General features: G+C 39.3%; 1 protein-coding gene across 2 annotated transcripts in view; it reads right to left on the bottom strand.

The window, feature by feature from the left end:
- Window positions 1–4122: 4122 nt before the first annotated feature.
- The window catches only part of LOC130175422 (voltage-gated potassium channel subunit beta-2-like), a 28252-nt gene continuing 17692 nt past the window's right edge, over window positions 4123–14682 (bottom strand). For both annotated transcript variants that reach the window (XM_056385896.1, XM_056385895.1), the window contains 11 exons: window positions 13847–13926; window positions 12212–12256; window positions 11567–11611; window positions 10286–10329; window positions 10034–10120; window positions 9508–9593; window positions 9176–9296; window positions 8839–8933; window positions 7936–8056; window positions 7455–7543; window positions 4123–6679 (listed from right to left, as the gene is read on the bottom strand). In XM_056385896.1, the coding sequence (XP_056241871.1) occupies window positions 6590–6679; window positions 7455–7543; window positions 7936–8056; window positions 8839–8933; window positions 9176–9296; window positions 9508–9593; window positions 10034–10120; window positions 10286–10329; window positions 11567–11611; window positions 12212–12256; window positions 13847–13926 (903 nt within the window). In that variant the 3' untranslated portion in view covers window positions 4123–6589. The remainder of the gene's footprint in view (window positions 6680–7454; window positions 7544–7935; window positions 8057–8838; window positions 8934–9175; window positions 9297–9507; window positions 9594–10033; window positions 10121–10285; window positions 10330–11566; window positions 11612–12211; window positions 12257–13846; window positions 13927–14682) is intronic.

Raw genomic sequence — 14682 nt, 5'->3', positions numbered from 1 at the left:
ATGAGAATTAATACAATAAATACAAACAAAATACAGCCAATGACAAAACCAATGATAATAATAATAATAATAATAATAATAATAATAATACACAATAAAAATCAACAAATAAAATAAATTATCCAAAAAATGTGCTCCAATCTTTATGTTACATTTGGCAGTATAATTTCCATATATTTCAAACACTTATAATATGTATTTATTTATTTATTGTTTGTTTGCTGCTTTCAATGAATCAATGTAATAAGAAAGCTCAAACCAAAAATCTCTGATATTTGGGAAAGACTGTTGACAGTTTTGATGTTTGTATGTGGAATTTTCCATCACATGTATTGTTTACATGTTTGGGGCACCGAATGTAAAAATTCACATTTTATAGCTGATATATTTTAAATATTCAGCTCACTGTACTTACATTTAGCTCATTTTGCTCTCACTTGAGACAAAAATATGTAGTTTTTAAAAGTGTAAAAACCTAAATGTTAATCTAAATATTAAATCTAAATGTTAAATCTAACTCTTAATGTTAATTGTTAAATCTAATGTTAACTGTAAAACTAAATGTTAAATCTAATTTTAACTATAAAACTAAATGTTAAATCTAAATGATGAATTTTGAATGTTAAATCAAAATCGAAATCAAAATATTAAAATGAATCTAAATGTTAAATCTAAATATTCTAAAATATTAAAGCTGAATGTGAGTGAGCTCAAAATTCAAAATATATCAGCTATAAAATTGTAACAGAATTTTGAAGATAATAAGAGCAGATCAGTCTGAGCTCAGTATTATTATTTACAAGCTTTGAAACTTGAACATTTTTGTTGATATTTCTGTAAATATTTGCTTATTACTATTATTAATATACATATATTAAGTTTAAGTTGCGTTTGCTCAGAAAAATTAATTCTCAGCTCGGTATACACTTCAAGCTGTGTTTGCATCAGAGAGGCTTTACGAGGAAATGTCCTCATGCAAACACTGAAAATCCAAAGAATATGAGGCTAAATGTGCTTTTATGTCTAATTCTGTCGGTACAGTTCAGTATGACGTTAAACCGTCTTTCATGTAGTTTCACAAACACATGTAGGCTACTGTTCAAAAACATTCAAAGCAGGCAGCCAATGAGGGAAGAGATGGTTTCATGTAACTTTGATTAGTTCAAATCGTCTGCAGTCTCTCTTTTGGGTCACTTTCCTTGAGTTAAAGTCATTTTAACGTCAGCGTTAAATTAAACTATCATTCCTTTCATGCCGTTTTGGTAACTTTAATTTACAGGCCTTTTTAATTGTAATGTAAAGAAATTGCCAAGAAATAACAGTCAAAGTCAGAGTAATGTAGTAGTATAATCACTGGGAATTATTGGTTGATTATGGAGTAAAGTTGAAGGAGAATAAAGAGGGTTGGTCGGTCACTATATGGGAATTGTTGTAGTAAGTAGTACAGATCACATACACACTAAGACAGCAGGGGCGTTTCTGTATCAGCTGCCATTAATATCGATAGTATTAATATCCCTTATTGCCTTGTGAAGAGGCTGTTAGCAGGTGATACCAAGGCTCATATAACAGCCAAGTACTTTCAGTGAAATAAACCTGATGTATTTGTAACTTCCACAGTCTTAGCTTTCGATGAGCCAGGAGGACTGGTAGCCACGGCAACAGTTGTGGTAGATGTGGCGACTGCTGGAAATGTCACTGTGGTTAACCCATAATCACCTCACCACTGCCTGTAAAGTGTAGTGTGCCTTGTTTCTTAGAAATATATGGGTAGTTAACAAGAACTGTCGCTGTTTTTACATCATTGTGTCACAAGAAGTCCCTTAACAACAAGTCAGAGACAGCAGAGTCCGAACGAGCATTTTAATCCTAGTAATCAGGCCACGTAATGTTCACAAACATGTTTATTTTCTGATGACAACGACTTAAAGGTAATAAACAAAATAAATTTGAACTCAACTTACAGATTTAACTATGGATCTCTTTTTATACAACACAAACTGCTTCTATAAGAATATGATATTTTTGCAATACGCTGCAATGTCTGGCAGAAATAACAGTTTTAACAGTAACGCAGTGGCATAAACAATAGAGGCCTACAGATTGAGTTGAAAATGACCAAAAATTAGCAACAGCTATAAAATCAGTTCAACACAGTTTCATGGTTTGTATTATTGCATCGTCCATATTAAATAAATAAACGAACTAAAACTAAAGGTGACTCATGGTTGTATATACGGTAAGATAAGTTAAATAAAAACACCCTTGTATATATATATTTTTTAATTTCCTTATGCTGTAATTACTAGTTAAATGCCAACTTGATTGTATTTCACTTGTTACTGTGTTAGAGCGATACTCCAACAGGTCAGTCGGTGGCGCTCAGCGCCTGTGAACCTTAGAAACCCCGCAGAGGCCGCGCTGCAGAATAAATCCTGCAGTCAAGCTACAAGCAAGCTGAAGTTGCGCCTCTTTGTTTTATACACACAGACAGAGGCAGGATTTACAAATACACCCCCCTCTCCCCGACACACACACCAGGCCAGGAGGGGGGGCAACAAGGATAACAACTGCAGTGCGTGTCTGCGTTATGATCCATAAACTAAATCAAACTAAATCTGCCTCAGCTGTGAAGAAATAAGTGCGTAAAGAAGCTTAATGTTTGGCCCATTCACCCAATGCAAGTTCTGCAAACTTTCAAATTTAGTCTACATTATATTAAATAGTTAACAATTTAGTTCACTGTTAGTAAACAATGAGGTTTATGCATAGTAGATGGAACAGGTTGTTTTCTTTGCAAATACATTATTGACGCGTAATTACGCACCAATAACTATTTATGGTTGGAAACAAAGCGTTGGCTGAATAGTATCCATTTATTTGGTGAGCTAATGAAACATTAAAAATAACATTTTATCTGAAACAACAAATTCTGACTTTGCATTATTAATAAGATTTGTTTGATTTCCTGTTGCTGTTCCACGCTGTTTACTTTTTATTATGCTTATGAGCAAGTTTGATCACATATCACTGAGGTAATGCTGAATGTTTTAAATAAATAATAATATAATAATTTGAACAACAGGGTGCAATACATACATTGCTGACATAGGGGTCAGGGTTGCGTGTATGGAAAAGTGTTTGCAGAGATACAGACTCTTACTCCAATCACATACCCAAGCCACGCTACTTTCAAATAACATCTGCTCTTAGATTTTGACAACAATAGTTTTGCATATGACGTTTCTATGCAGTTTCTGCCCGGGGGAGTCTCTACCTGTAGGATGTATCACCTGGTTGCCAACGCCTCACGCAGCGCGGTGGGGGCTGAGAAACGGTGGGAAGCCAGGCAGGAAATGTGATTGTGAAACCTTCTGGAGAGAAATGACGTGAATAAAGTGAAAAATGAATCTGAATTGAAGAAAAAAAACAGCATCATCTTTAATGCAGAATGAAGTGCTGTGAGCGAGAGAAGCGCATTCTTAGGTATAATTGCAGTCACACTAATCATCAGTGTACTTCAAGTGTGTTAATGATTAATTAACCTTAAGTTTGATATTTTGAAAGAACTAATTTTGTACTAAGTACTGTTGTTGTAATTAAACTGTAGAAAAGCACAATTTGAAGTGTATTTAGTGTACTTCTATATGTATACCTAGTACACTTAAGTGTATGGCTGTGTTTGTACATAAACACTTGATAAGTGAGAATAAAGTTTACTCTGTTTTTATTAGAAGTACATGAAAAATGATTGTGGGAGTCCTACAAATATACAAGAAATAAACCATTAAAATATTATTATTGCAATAAAAGTATGCTCTGTTATACTTTTAGCTTCTTCCAGTTAATAAAAAAAGTACACTTTGTAATTAATCAGCAATATACTTTGTCATTATTTACCTGTGGTGAAGAGCAGGTTTGGAGGAGGAGCTGCCTCAGGAGAAGCAGGAGGGATTGATTTCAGGTGTCAGGCCCTTTGACCAGCAGCAGAAGAACCTGGGCTCCTGGTCACAGTCGTTTGACTGAGTGTAATGTGAGTTCCTTTGTTGTTTAAACTTTACAAGATGCAATTATTAGTTATGTTCAAGTTGTCAGGCCTGGACTAGAATGAGGACTCAGATGCAGAGTGTCAATAAGGCAGTCTTTATTTAAATACTCCTACCTCGAGAGGGAGTGACAAATAAAACCAACTATGAAAAATTATGCTATTCAGGAAGAATCTAATAAACAAAAACCATTCCAACTGGAGGGACAAAACTGCTGAAACAAAAAAGGAATAAACCAACAGAAAATCACTCCACAAGGAGGCTACAAAAACTGCTATGAACTTGACAAACAAAACTCTTCACTATGAGAATACAAACAAAAAATCACTCACATGGAGGTTACTAAAACCACTCTAAACTTGACAAACAAAAAACTCTATTCTATGAAATTACAAACAAAAAATCACTCACAAGGAAGTAAAGACGAAGTATAAGGCAAAGACAAGGCAAGGCATGGACCGTGATAGGAAGCTGGGGTGCACGACTGGAACGAGACACTCTGGCACAAGACAAAGGGAGACGCAGACTATAACACACATTAGGGCAAATGGGGAACAGGTGGACACAATCAGGAATCAGGGAAGACACTCAGACAGGTGACACATGAGGAAGGGCAAGTGACCTGAAACGAGAGGAGAGTTAACCTTTCAAAATAAAACAGGAAATGACAAGACATGGAGACAGGACAAACCCAAACTTGACCTCACCGTGTGACACAAGTTATGTTAGTAGTTGCTTATGACAATTTATATGTTTCTAATGGAATTAATACATACAATCAATACATTTTCTGTTTAATAGATAAAAACGAGCCACAGTTGTCAGCCACCTTCCTGTGATAAATAAGCTTAAGCTAAAGACTGGAATTGAACTGCTGCTTCTCCCGGTGTCTCATTGTGCCTGACCACACACACACAGTGTTTGCATTCCCTGGAAACCAGTACCACCACCATCCTACTCATATTTAGCCTCACTAACATTAACTATACTACTTTGTCCATTACATGCTCCTACACATAGAAATATATATTGCCAGTATACTAGATTAGCTGATCTTTATACTAACCTCATGAATTTATGACATCACCCACATCCAGAAGCCATACGGGTCTTGGTTCAGGTTATTGGAATCTCCAGGATACAGGTCGATAAGTTCCTCTGGTGGAAATGGACTAATAGCAAAACAGTTTTTTAAAAAAAATCTAAATTTTAACTCAACTGTGAACATTTTGGCTAAGTGGAATCTAAACCCAGTGCAACAGTGTGGTGTGTGTGTGTGTGTGTGTGTGTGTGTGTGTGTGTGTGTGTGAGAACTTTTAGTTGCAGCTCTCCATATTTGTGGAAGATGTCATTCTACAGACATTCATGTTATTCCAGTTTCGAGCGTTTGTTATTGTTGACCCCCTTCAGCAAAGACATGTTTCCAGAATTTGACCTCATACACTGATGAAATATTAAGCCACATGAATTTGCGACCAAGTTTTAACCCCCCCCCCAACACACACTTGTGAAGTTCCACATTATTTTTCTGACATATTGACTGATTTCTTCAGATTTTCCCGTCAAAGAGGCAGAGTTTGTAGTGTATGTAAACTTCTGACTCATTTGCCTCATTTATTTCAATATTGTCTGAACAGTCAAGTCATGTTCCCTTCTCTCTCCCTCTCTCTGACACAAAATATTGCTGCAGCTTTTTGTTTAAATGTATTACTTTATTCTTACAGAGGGTCACTTGGGGATATGTTGCAGCTATCTGAGCGTTAACAGGTGAAGGACACTGGATGCTTTGACAGTCACCAGTCAGTGAAATCAACAACATTTAACATTCAACATAATGTTCAGGTGTAAAACCCACTGTGTGGCATCCTGTGTAAAAAGTGCGCCTTTTCCAAATGCGTTATTTAATAAGTCACTGCTCTGTCTATTTCAGCTTTATTGACAACTTTACGACCGGACCGACTGCATTAAATGTATTAAACAGCACCATTCACTTTAAGATTTGACATACAATCCAACAAGTCCTCCAATTCACGACCTACCTTCAGATCCGACCCTCAGAAGCGCGACAGACCTCTGTCATCCTCGTAACAACAACATCCCAGAAAATAAATCCAAATACCAAAATGAACACCGTTTAACATGCTTGTTGTTACTGCAGTGAAAATGTTATTATATCACACTATTAGGTTTTGTGGTCAGTCGGCTTCATTGCACAGAAGTTACAGACTCTGCAACATGCTAAGGCAACAAGACTGTGTAGAAGTGTTTGTGTCCACCAAGCCGGATCGAACTCCCATGATTCACTTGTTCAGTTGATTCGTTTTACAAATTGTAGAAACTGATAATATTAGGTGGCGATAAGTGCAAACGTGACGAAGAAGGTGGAGTGACGGTACAGTGACTTGGTGAAATGAATGATGGCACAGTTTTTGTTCGTTGTGTCTGTTGTACTGGAAACAGATTCCAGATCATTCATGGTTGCTGCTGTGTGTCGCTGCTTGTTCAGAAGCAGAGGACAGTGTGACAGTTCATCACCGCTGCTTCTAGGATCTGAAGTCCTTTTTATTATAGGGCTTGTTTCCCAAGATGCCATCCATCTCCGATACAACAGACAGCGATAACTTTGGAAGAACCTGTGGAGACGAGAGAGAACGGTCACTGTCATTTTCTCAAACAGTTTACCTCCTGCCTTATATTTGAGACAAACCTTCACTTCAAGTGTCGCACAGATCTCTGGTGTGCTGGTGTGTTTGGTCATGGGCAATTTCAGCTGGTGTGAGGCCTTTGACCTCTGACGTAGCCTACAACCAGACCAAGAGGTGTTTGGACAATCCAGCTGCTGGGTGCTGAGGAGCTTGGGCATCCTCTGGCAACAGTGAGCACCAACATACTGTGAAGTGACCACTGGAAGTCAAAGCAGCCTCTAACAGGAAGAGGTGCAGTGGATGCTAATTTGTCTCAGAATACAAACAACAAACCCTCAGAACACATTTCACTCACAAAAACTGATCTAAACAATATTTTCATCTACTTTTACAGTCTCTATTTTTACAGTTCCTCATTAAAGCCATATCATTACAGTACAAGAGGACTTGAAGGCATATGAAGTACAGTTGCAGTCTTGACTAATAATAATAATAATAATATAAGCACTCAGAATAAATCCATCAGTTTGTGTTGTTTCTCAGGCTCGGGGGTTGAGGCTGTGGGGAAATCAGTTACTTGTGGGTTCATATGATTTTGTTTTTACACTTGGGGTTTGTCTGTACAAAGTCAGTCAGATCAGAATTAAAAGGCAACAGTGGATCATATATTTCTTTGGTCAGGACCAAGTAAACTTAACAACAGGTGTTTGGTATCATTTCATGTTACCTGCAGTTTCTGGAACTATGAACAAATTGTATTGACCTGTATTGCTCTGATATTCTCCAGCAGCTGGTCGGTCCTGGAAGCTCCCAGCAGCACAGAATTCACCCCTTCGTTCCTCAAACACCAGGCTGTTGGAATTTACAACACAGACAGAAAAGACTGAGAGCAGTCCACCAGCTGCCATGTTGTTAAAGTCTTGTGGACAACAACACAGGCTAAGGAATTACAACAAGCATTGTAAGTGCAGTCATGTATTTTTTTATTGTTCTACATGCTGTGTAAAGAAGATTTTGTGGTGTGCATGTCCTTTTTTATGAAAAAACAAAACTAAGACTTTTTTGAGGTGGAACAGTGGGAGACTATAAAACTCGAGGTCACCGTGAAACATGGGAAATCAAAGATGGTGTTCTGCAGAAAACCATGGATAGAATTTACAGAAGTGTCAGGTATTCCAGTTATAAAAATGTAGTAGGGAACGATGGATGAAAACAGAGCGCAACACATTTCCGCTGTGTTTTACCAATAGCTAGTTGGGACAGAGTGCAGCCCAGTCGCTCGGCAACCGCCTGCAACTCCTTCAGTTTTTCCTGCTGACGGTGTCCCTCCTCACTCAGGATCTTGTCCTTCATCCACTGATAACCCTGTAGACAGCACAGTGCAGAGCTCAGGCCCAAAGGTAAGACAGGTACTCGACCATGACTGCCACAACAGATAACTTCTCTACATAATCCTAATAACAATAGGTCAGTCTTGATACATGGAAACATGCAGTTCTAATATGAACAAACTTCATTTTCTTTATTTTGAACATAATGCTGGTTTTCATGCTGATAATGCTGGTCCATGAAGCCATGAAGGTGTAGTCCTAACTACAACGGCACGGGCAGGAGTCCGAAATGCCCCTGTGTTGCATGGCATCCCCTCCCTCTCCCTGACTTTCCGTCTCTCTCACTGTCGCTGTTGGAATAAAGGCAAAAAAAATGCCCCCTAAAAAAAAAAAGAAAAGTGATGAACCCGGCCGGGACACACTTGCATGGATGTATTATAATACAGCCATGCGCACTTGATGAGTTTTTTTTTGTTGGTATTTTTACTTTTATTGTGATAGCAGAGAGAGAGACAGGAAAGTCAGGGAGACAGAGAGAGGATGACATGCAGCAAAGGGCCGCGGGTTGGACTCGAACCAATGGTTGCTACGGTAACGACAGAGCCTGAATGGTACAAGCTCTTCCAGATGAGCCACCGAGGCGAAGACACTCAACTTCAAGAGTCACAAAGCATTGAACAAGTGCGTCCCAGCTGGGTTCATCACTTATCAATGTCCCTTGGAAACACTTGAGTTGTGTTGTGAGTGTAGATGGAGGTGATGAAGAACGTGACACAACAGTCTGACATAATAAGTAGTGGAAGACGCAGGTGTTACCTTCAGCGAGGCACGTGAATGAGGGGGGATCCCACTGTTATACTTCCCTGAGATAATCCCACAGGCCAGTGGAGACCAGGTCATAGCTCCAATACCTGCAATGCCGCACATTCATGAGGGGTTTATTTGCAATTTTAGGGACAAACAAACAATATTTTAACTAATATGCTTAAGGTACAACGTGACAAAGAATTCAATGACTTCAACAAAAGTGAAATGGCAGCTCGCCACTGCAATTAGCACAGCTGATTCAATCTTACAAACCAAATAAATAATAATACATAACACTGATGAGGACTGTGAGCTCTTCCTCATTTCCTCTATGGCAGCTGCTCACCGATCTTGTGGAAGAGGTCAGGGAGCAGCACCTCAACCTTGTCCCTCTGGAACATGTGGTACTCTGCCTGTTCGCAGATGGGTGGAATCTGGTTGAACTGTCGTGCCACAGAGTAGGCCTCCTATAGCAGAGGGGGCAATGAGTCAACATCTGCACACAATACATCTCCACCTGATCACAAACCCCCCCCCCAAACCCAATGTGCAGCAACACAAGTCTCTATTAGACCAAAGGATAATCTGAACCTGAACCTCAGACTGAATCTTAGTTACAAAGAACCAAACATATGATGCTGATAAGACGATTTGCAGGAAACTTGTGCGCGAACTCACCATGATCTCCATGGAGGTCCATCGTGATGTACCCCAGTACATGGCCATCCCGTGGTTGATCACATGGGTCATCGCCCTCACCGTCTCTACCAGAACAGCCCAAATTAGCTAAGTCACAAAGATTCAGCAAACCTCAGACAAAAGACAGAAACAGCTATAGGAAGAGAAAGGAGATGCTGCTTGTAAGAAGTTGTGGGTTCGGCACACGGTAGATAGAACGCTCTTCACTGCAGCAGAACCACCTCTTGGACTTGAGCTCCCCAGATCAGAAAAACAACACAGCAATATTGCACAAGGGCTTGTAGCATAAGTGAGCACAACCAGGTTTTCTGAATGAAAAGGTGTTTAACAGCTAATATCTGAACGTGTGTATTTCTCAATATATTTGTGTAACCTTTAAAAAACTGTTAATGTCTTAAATATTATAAAGTAAATAAGCAGCATCACCAGGTTGGACCAGTCAGACATGAGTTAATGAGTGTAGTCTCACCACCACAGGAAGCTCTCGGAGGATAAACATACTCACCTTCTATAGGTGTGTTAGGATCCGGTCGATTTGCAAAAATCACATCTATATATTCGAGCTGAAGTCTCTCTAGTGACGCTCTTAGACCTGTTTCATAAAGATAATTACATATTGATTGTGTTATCATATATAAGCATCCAGATGTTGGGCGGCTGTGGTGGCACCTGCAGCTCTGAACAACTTGTGTGTGCTATTTTTCAAACAAATAAATGCAGGTCTAATTATAATTCACAGAGATCTTTAGAGCCTTACCCTCAATGATATGTTTTCTGGACAGTCCTCTTTCCATCTCTGCTCTGAAAAACAAACATTTAAATTTCACAACTCAGGGTCTCAAAACTAGATCATTTCAGAGGGTCTCTGTTATATCGGTCATTGAAATACATAAACACAAAGCACAGAACTTAACGTTACCTATACTTATATATTTCTTGACTCAATTACTTTATTTCGCTTCATTTAAAGTTGGAATTGTTAAAAACAAAAGTCATGTGATGAAGTCATGACTGACTGTGTGAGAATGCAACAAATGACCAGCAGCTGCAGCAGAGAAGAAGCTGCTGATTGGAGGCATCACACCCGGCGCCCACAGGTGCATGCTGGGTGCGGCTAACTCTAAATGCTGAAATACTGATGGTGGATCCTCCAGCTGTGTCTGAGAACCAGCAGGGAAGATGGATTTAGAGCAGATTGTGAAGGACGCAGAGTGGCGTTCAGACAGATGTGTGCACACTGTACACATCAACAACTACTGGGTTGTCCAGCAACATGGCATTTTGTCTGAATTTGTCAGCTGCGGTTTATGTAGTTTATACATCTCTGCTTGCCTGTCTAACTGTCACTGAACACCTAAACACCTGTCATGATTATACTGCAAGAGACCAACTGAAATTCAGTGTAACAGACAAAGAGTTTTCCAAGCTGCCAATTACTCAAACCAAACCACCTCCATTAAGAAGGAGAAACCCAACACCAACAACCGTCCTGACTTTGTCTACTGCTCAGCTGATCAGCACGAGATCTGACGAGCTGGAATCACTGATTCGAGAGAACGAAACTGAAATATCACATCTGAAGAAGAAACAAACACTGGGTCTGTGAGGAAATCAAGTTTGAACAACTTCAGAAAGAGAGAAAGTGCACTGACACCTCAGAGACGCGAATCACAGAGAACCAAAAGGTGTGAATCGAGATGATTAAAATATACCAGGCTGTCTTACCACAAGTGATGGACACAGTGCAATTACTGGCAATGAGTGTGCTGTGTGTGTGTGTGTGTGTGTGTGTGTGTGTGTGTGTGTGTGTGTGTGTCTCTGCTGCTGCGTTATAGTGAGTTTTAAATCATTCATAAAATATTTAGCCTATATTCAGCTAATAAATCCTAAGTAAGGGACCTAAAGTAAAATCCTCAGTCATCATGTAATGTCTCCTGCCTCTAATGCCTCAGCTTGTTGCTAATCGATTCTGCTTCACTGTCGTCGTTGAGAGAAACAAGGAGAGATAAAGAGAAGGGGAGAAAAAGATGATACCTACTTTCCACCCCAGAAGATTTTGGTGGTGATGACTAAACTGGAACGCCTGCACGAGAAAACAGATATAAACGTAGATATTACACTGGGAATTTCATACTATCAAATATGACAATATGTTTCATTGACAAAATATTCAATATTGCCTTATTTTATCTGTCAAATACCAAGCAGTCATTTTTTATTGAAAAATATCCTTTTCAGGCTTTTCTGGCTGGTGTGAAATAATGTGTCTTTGCATTACAATCTTGAATGTCTCTCAAAGAACTGAGTGTGAGACTGCCCCCTTGTCATTGGTGTGAAATAACAATAGAATAGAATGGGAGCCATTTTCTCAATGCATCAAGCAGACTGAAAGACGACACAGGGACAGGGTTATATGTTCCCCCTGGATCACTTGGATCCAGACTACTTGTAGCTGAAGACTTACTTTTCTACTAGAACAAACAATTGTTTCAAAATAAGGGGCCAAACGTGAATTATGCATCAACTACTGAATTGTATTTTTGCACCAATGGGGTAATGCCGTTGAATTGAATATATACTTAAATACTAATTATGATTATTATTGTGATCATGATTTTTTTCATAAGTCATGCATATCAGTTACTAATTTGCACAAATAAGACACACAATGTGAAAAGTCTACCTCCATCCTTTCTTCTTTATGATACTTCCCAAGACGATTTCAGCCCTGGAGAGGGAGAGGAAGGGGGGGTGGGGGGGGGGGGGGGGGGGTGGGGGTGGGGGTGTGTGGGGGGGTGATGTTTCTTTAATATATAAAAACACACTGAATAAGGTACAATTTTTCCCTTTAACTGTTTCTCAACAGCCACTTGTCTAGAAATGTATTGCAATTAACTAATTAACAAAACAATGAACAGGCAATATAATCTGTAAACAAACCAACATTATGTAAAGAAAGTAGCACCAGAGCAATTTAACAGTTTGACTAGTAATAGAAAGATGCAATGAAACCCATGCTCAGGTGTTTCAATGTGCAGCTCAGGTTGTTCTAAATAGAACAGATGAGGTGAAGAAACATTACTATATCATACGCTTCATTTTTATTATATTAAAATATTCAATGTCTTCCTTTTATTCTTCTTCTTAATTGGTTCAATTATCTTCCCTTGATGTAATTACAACAATGACATGGTTAGTACAACAGTGATGCATTGTGGGGCTGATCTGGTCCGGCTGTGAGGGGTCTGGAAAAACTGTTCCCCACATTCCTGGGCCAGGGCCCCGGCGGGGGGGCGGTATTGGGTTAGATGGGACCAACCTCTCTCCCTGATATTAAACAACAACCAGAAACTAGAATGACCTCCTCGCAGTTTCATGCCTCCACTCACCAACCTAGTTGCAGGAAAAACCGTCACAATCTACTTCCTGAGTTACAGCATTGAATAATGTCCAGAAGTGTTTTTTGCAGAACATTATGATGTCACAGTGACCTTGATCGTTGACCTGTGACCTGTGACCTGTGACCACCAAATTCTAATCAATTCATCCTTGAATCTAAGTGGATGTTTGAAGTTCCATCACGGTGATACTGAGCTGGCTGTCACCAACGTGAAGGGAAAACAGAAGAGGGGAGAAAGGTGCTGGCACTTAACAATAACATGGAACACCCTTTCCTGGACGATAGAAGGAATAATGAGCTGAAAGTGACTTCAGCATTAAGTATTTTGTATTAAACTCAGTGTAGCGACTACTTTTCCATAAGGCCGCTGAGAGACTTAGTCGGCTCTTGTCTGTGACGTGTCCACAAAATCATACTAAAAACCAGATGACGTTTTAGTGAAGTTTATTGAATGAAAATCAAAAAGGACTGACAAGGAGCTGTTCCACAAAACTATAAAACCTGATGTGATCCGACTGTGAGAATAAAGTGATGAAAAGACGATGGTGATAATGATGACGATGGTGACGCGATACGTGCAGCCCAAGCAAATATAAACATAAGCAAAAACATATTTTGGCTCCTACACACAGATCTGGACTGTTGATCATGTTGGCTAACACACTTAAGTCCAGAGAGGTTTTAACCAGTTTTGTCTTAATTTGATCACAATGGGTCACGGAGACGCACATGGAGGCACATTATTATGCCAGGTGTGAAGTGACGTACTGTCCACTTGTCCTTAGATTACCCAAGATGCATATTAATACCAGGTACATGAACGGGGCCCAGGACAGCTACAGTCAGATTTGTGATTTAGCCAGATGCTTTTACAGAATGTGGATTAGTGAAACTAAGTTTAAATAGAGCCATACTTACTTTCCAGCATTATACACTTCAGCCGTGTCAAAAAGATTGATTCCATTTTCATACGCCACGCTCATCAGCTCCTCTGCCACCTTCAACAGTAAATTTGAGTTGATAAAGAGAAAGATGAGCAATGTGTGAAAATATCTTCTCAAAGCCCTGCTGACAAGAGTGCTTCACTCTACAGTATGTCCTGTTTTCTGCCACAGCGTTGCCATGGCTACAGGAATGGCTTAGTTAGCTATGGAGCCGTTTTGGTAAAATTCTCCCCTCAGGTTGTGGCACATGGTTTGGTTATGGTTTGGGGTCAAAATGCATTGGCAGGCATATTCCCAAACCTTGACATATTCAGTGTGATAATGGCATCTGTGCATTTTTTTGTATGAGTATAAATTTATTGCTAGCCAATAAATTTAGCCTCATGCTGCCATTCATCCTAATTCAATAGTCACTTGGTTAGAGACTTGGATCTTGTCTTGGGACTTGCTGCTTACTTTGACAGTGGACTTGACTTGGAGCTTTACAGCCAAGTAACTAGTAAGTCTTCAAAAACACTGACTCTGTCTCTGTTGTCAGGTGTTTGGTCAAATCTTTTTGACCGGATAATCATGCTAAATGAAAAGACAAGTTCTTACAGTTCATCCTGTGGGTGCCAAAATCTAATTTCATTGCAATTCATCCAATAGATATTAGGGTTGTCACGATGATAGAATTTCGAACACTATTTTTAGGTTGTCTGAGGTAATGCAATATATATATATGTATATATATATGACATGCAAATGTATTCAGCTACGTATTTTCTGTGCTCCTGGTGACTTGGCACCATGTTTTCGTTGCTGATCAAA

Source organism: Seriola aureovittata, chromosome 9 (genome assembly GCF_021018895.1).
Source record: "Seriola aureovittata isolate HTS-2021-v1 ecotype China chromosome 9, ASM2101889v1, whole genome shotgun sequence".
In the NCBI taxonomy this organism is placed as follows: Eukaryota; Metazoa; Chordata; class Actinopteri; order Carangiformes; family Carangidae; genus Seriola; species Seriola aureovittata.
This window is presented reverse-complemented; position numbering and strand designations above follow the sequence as displayed.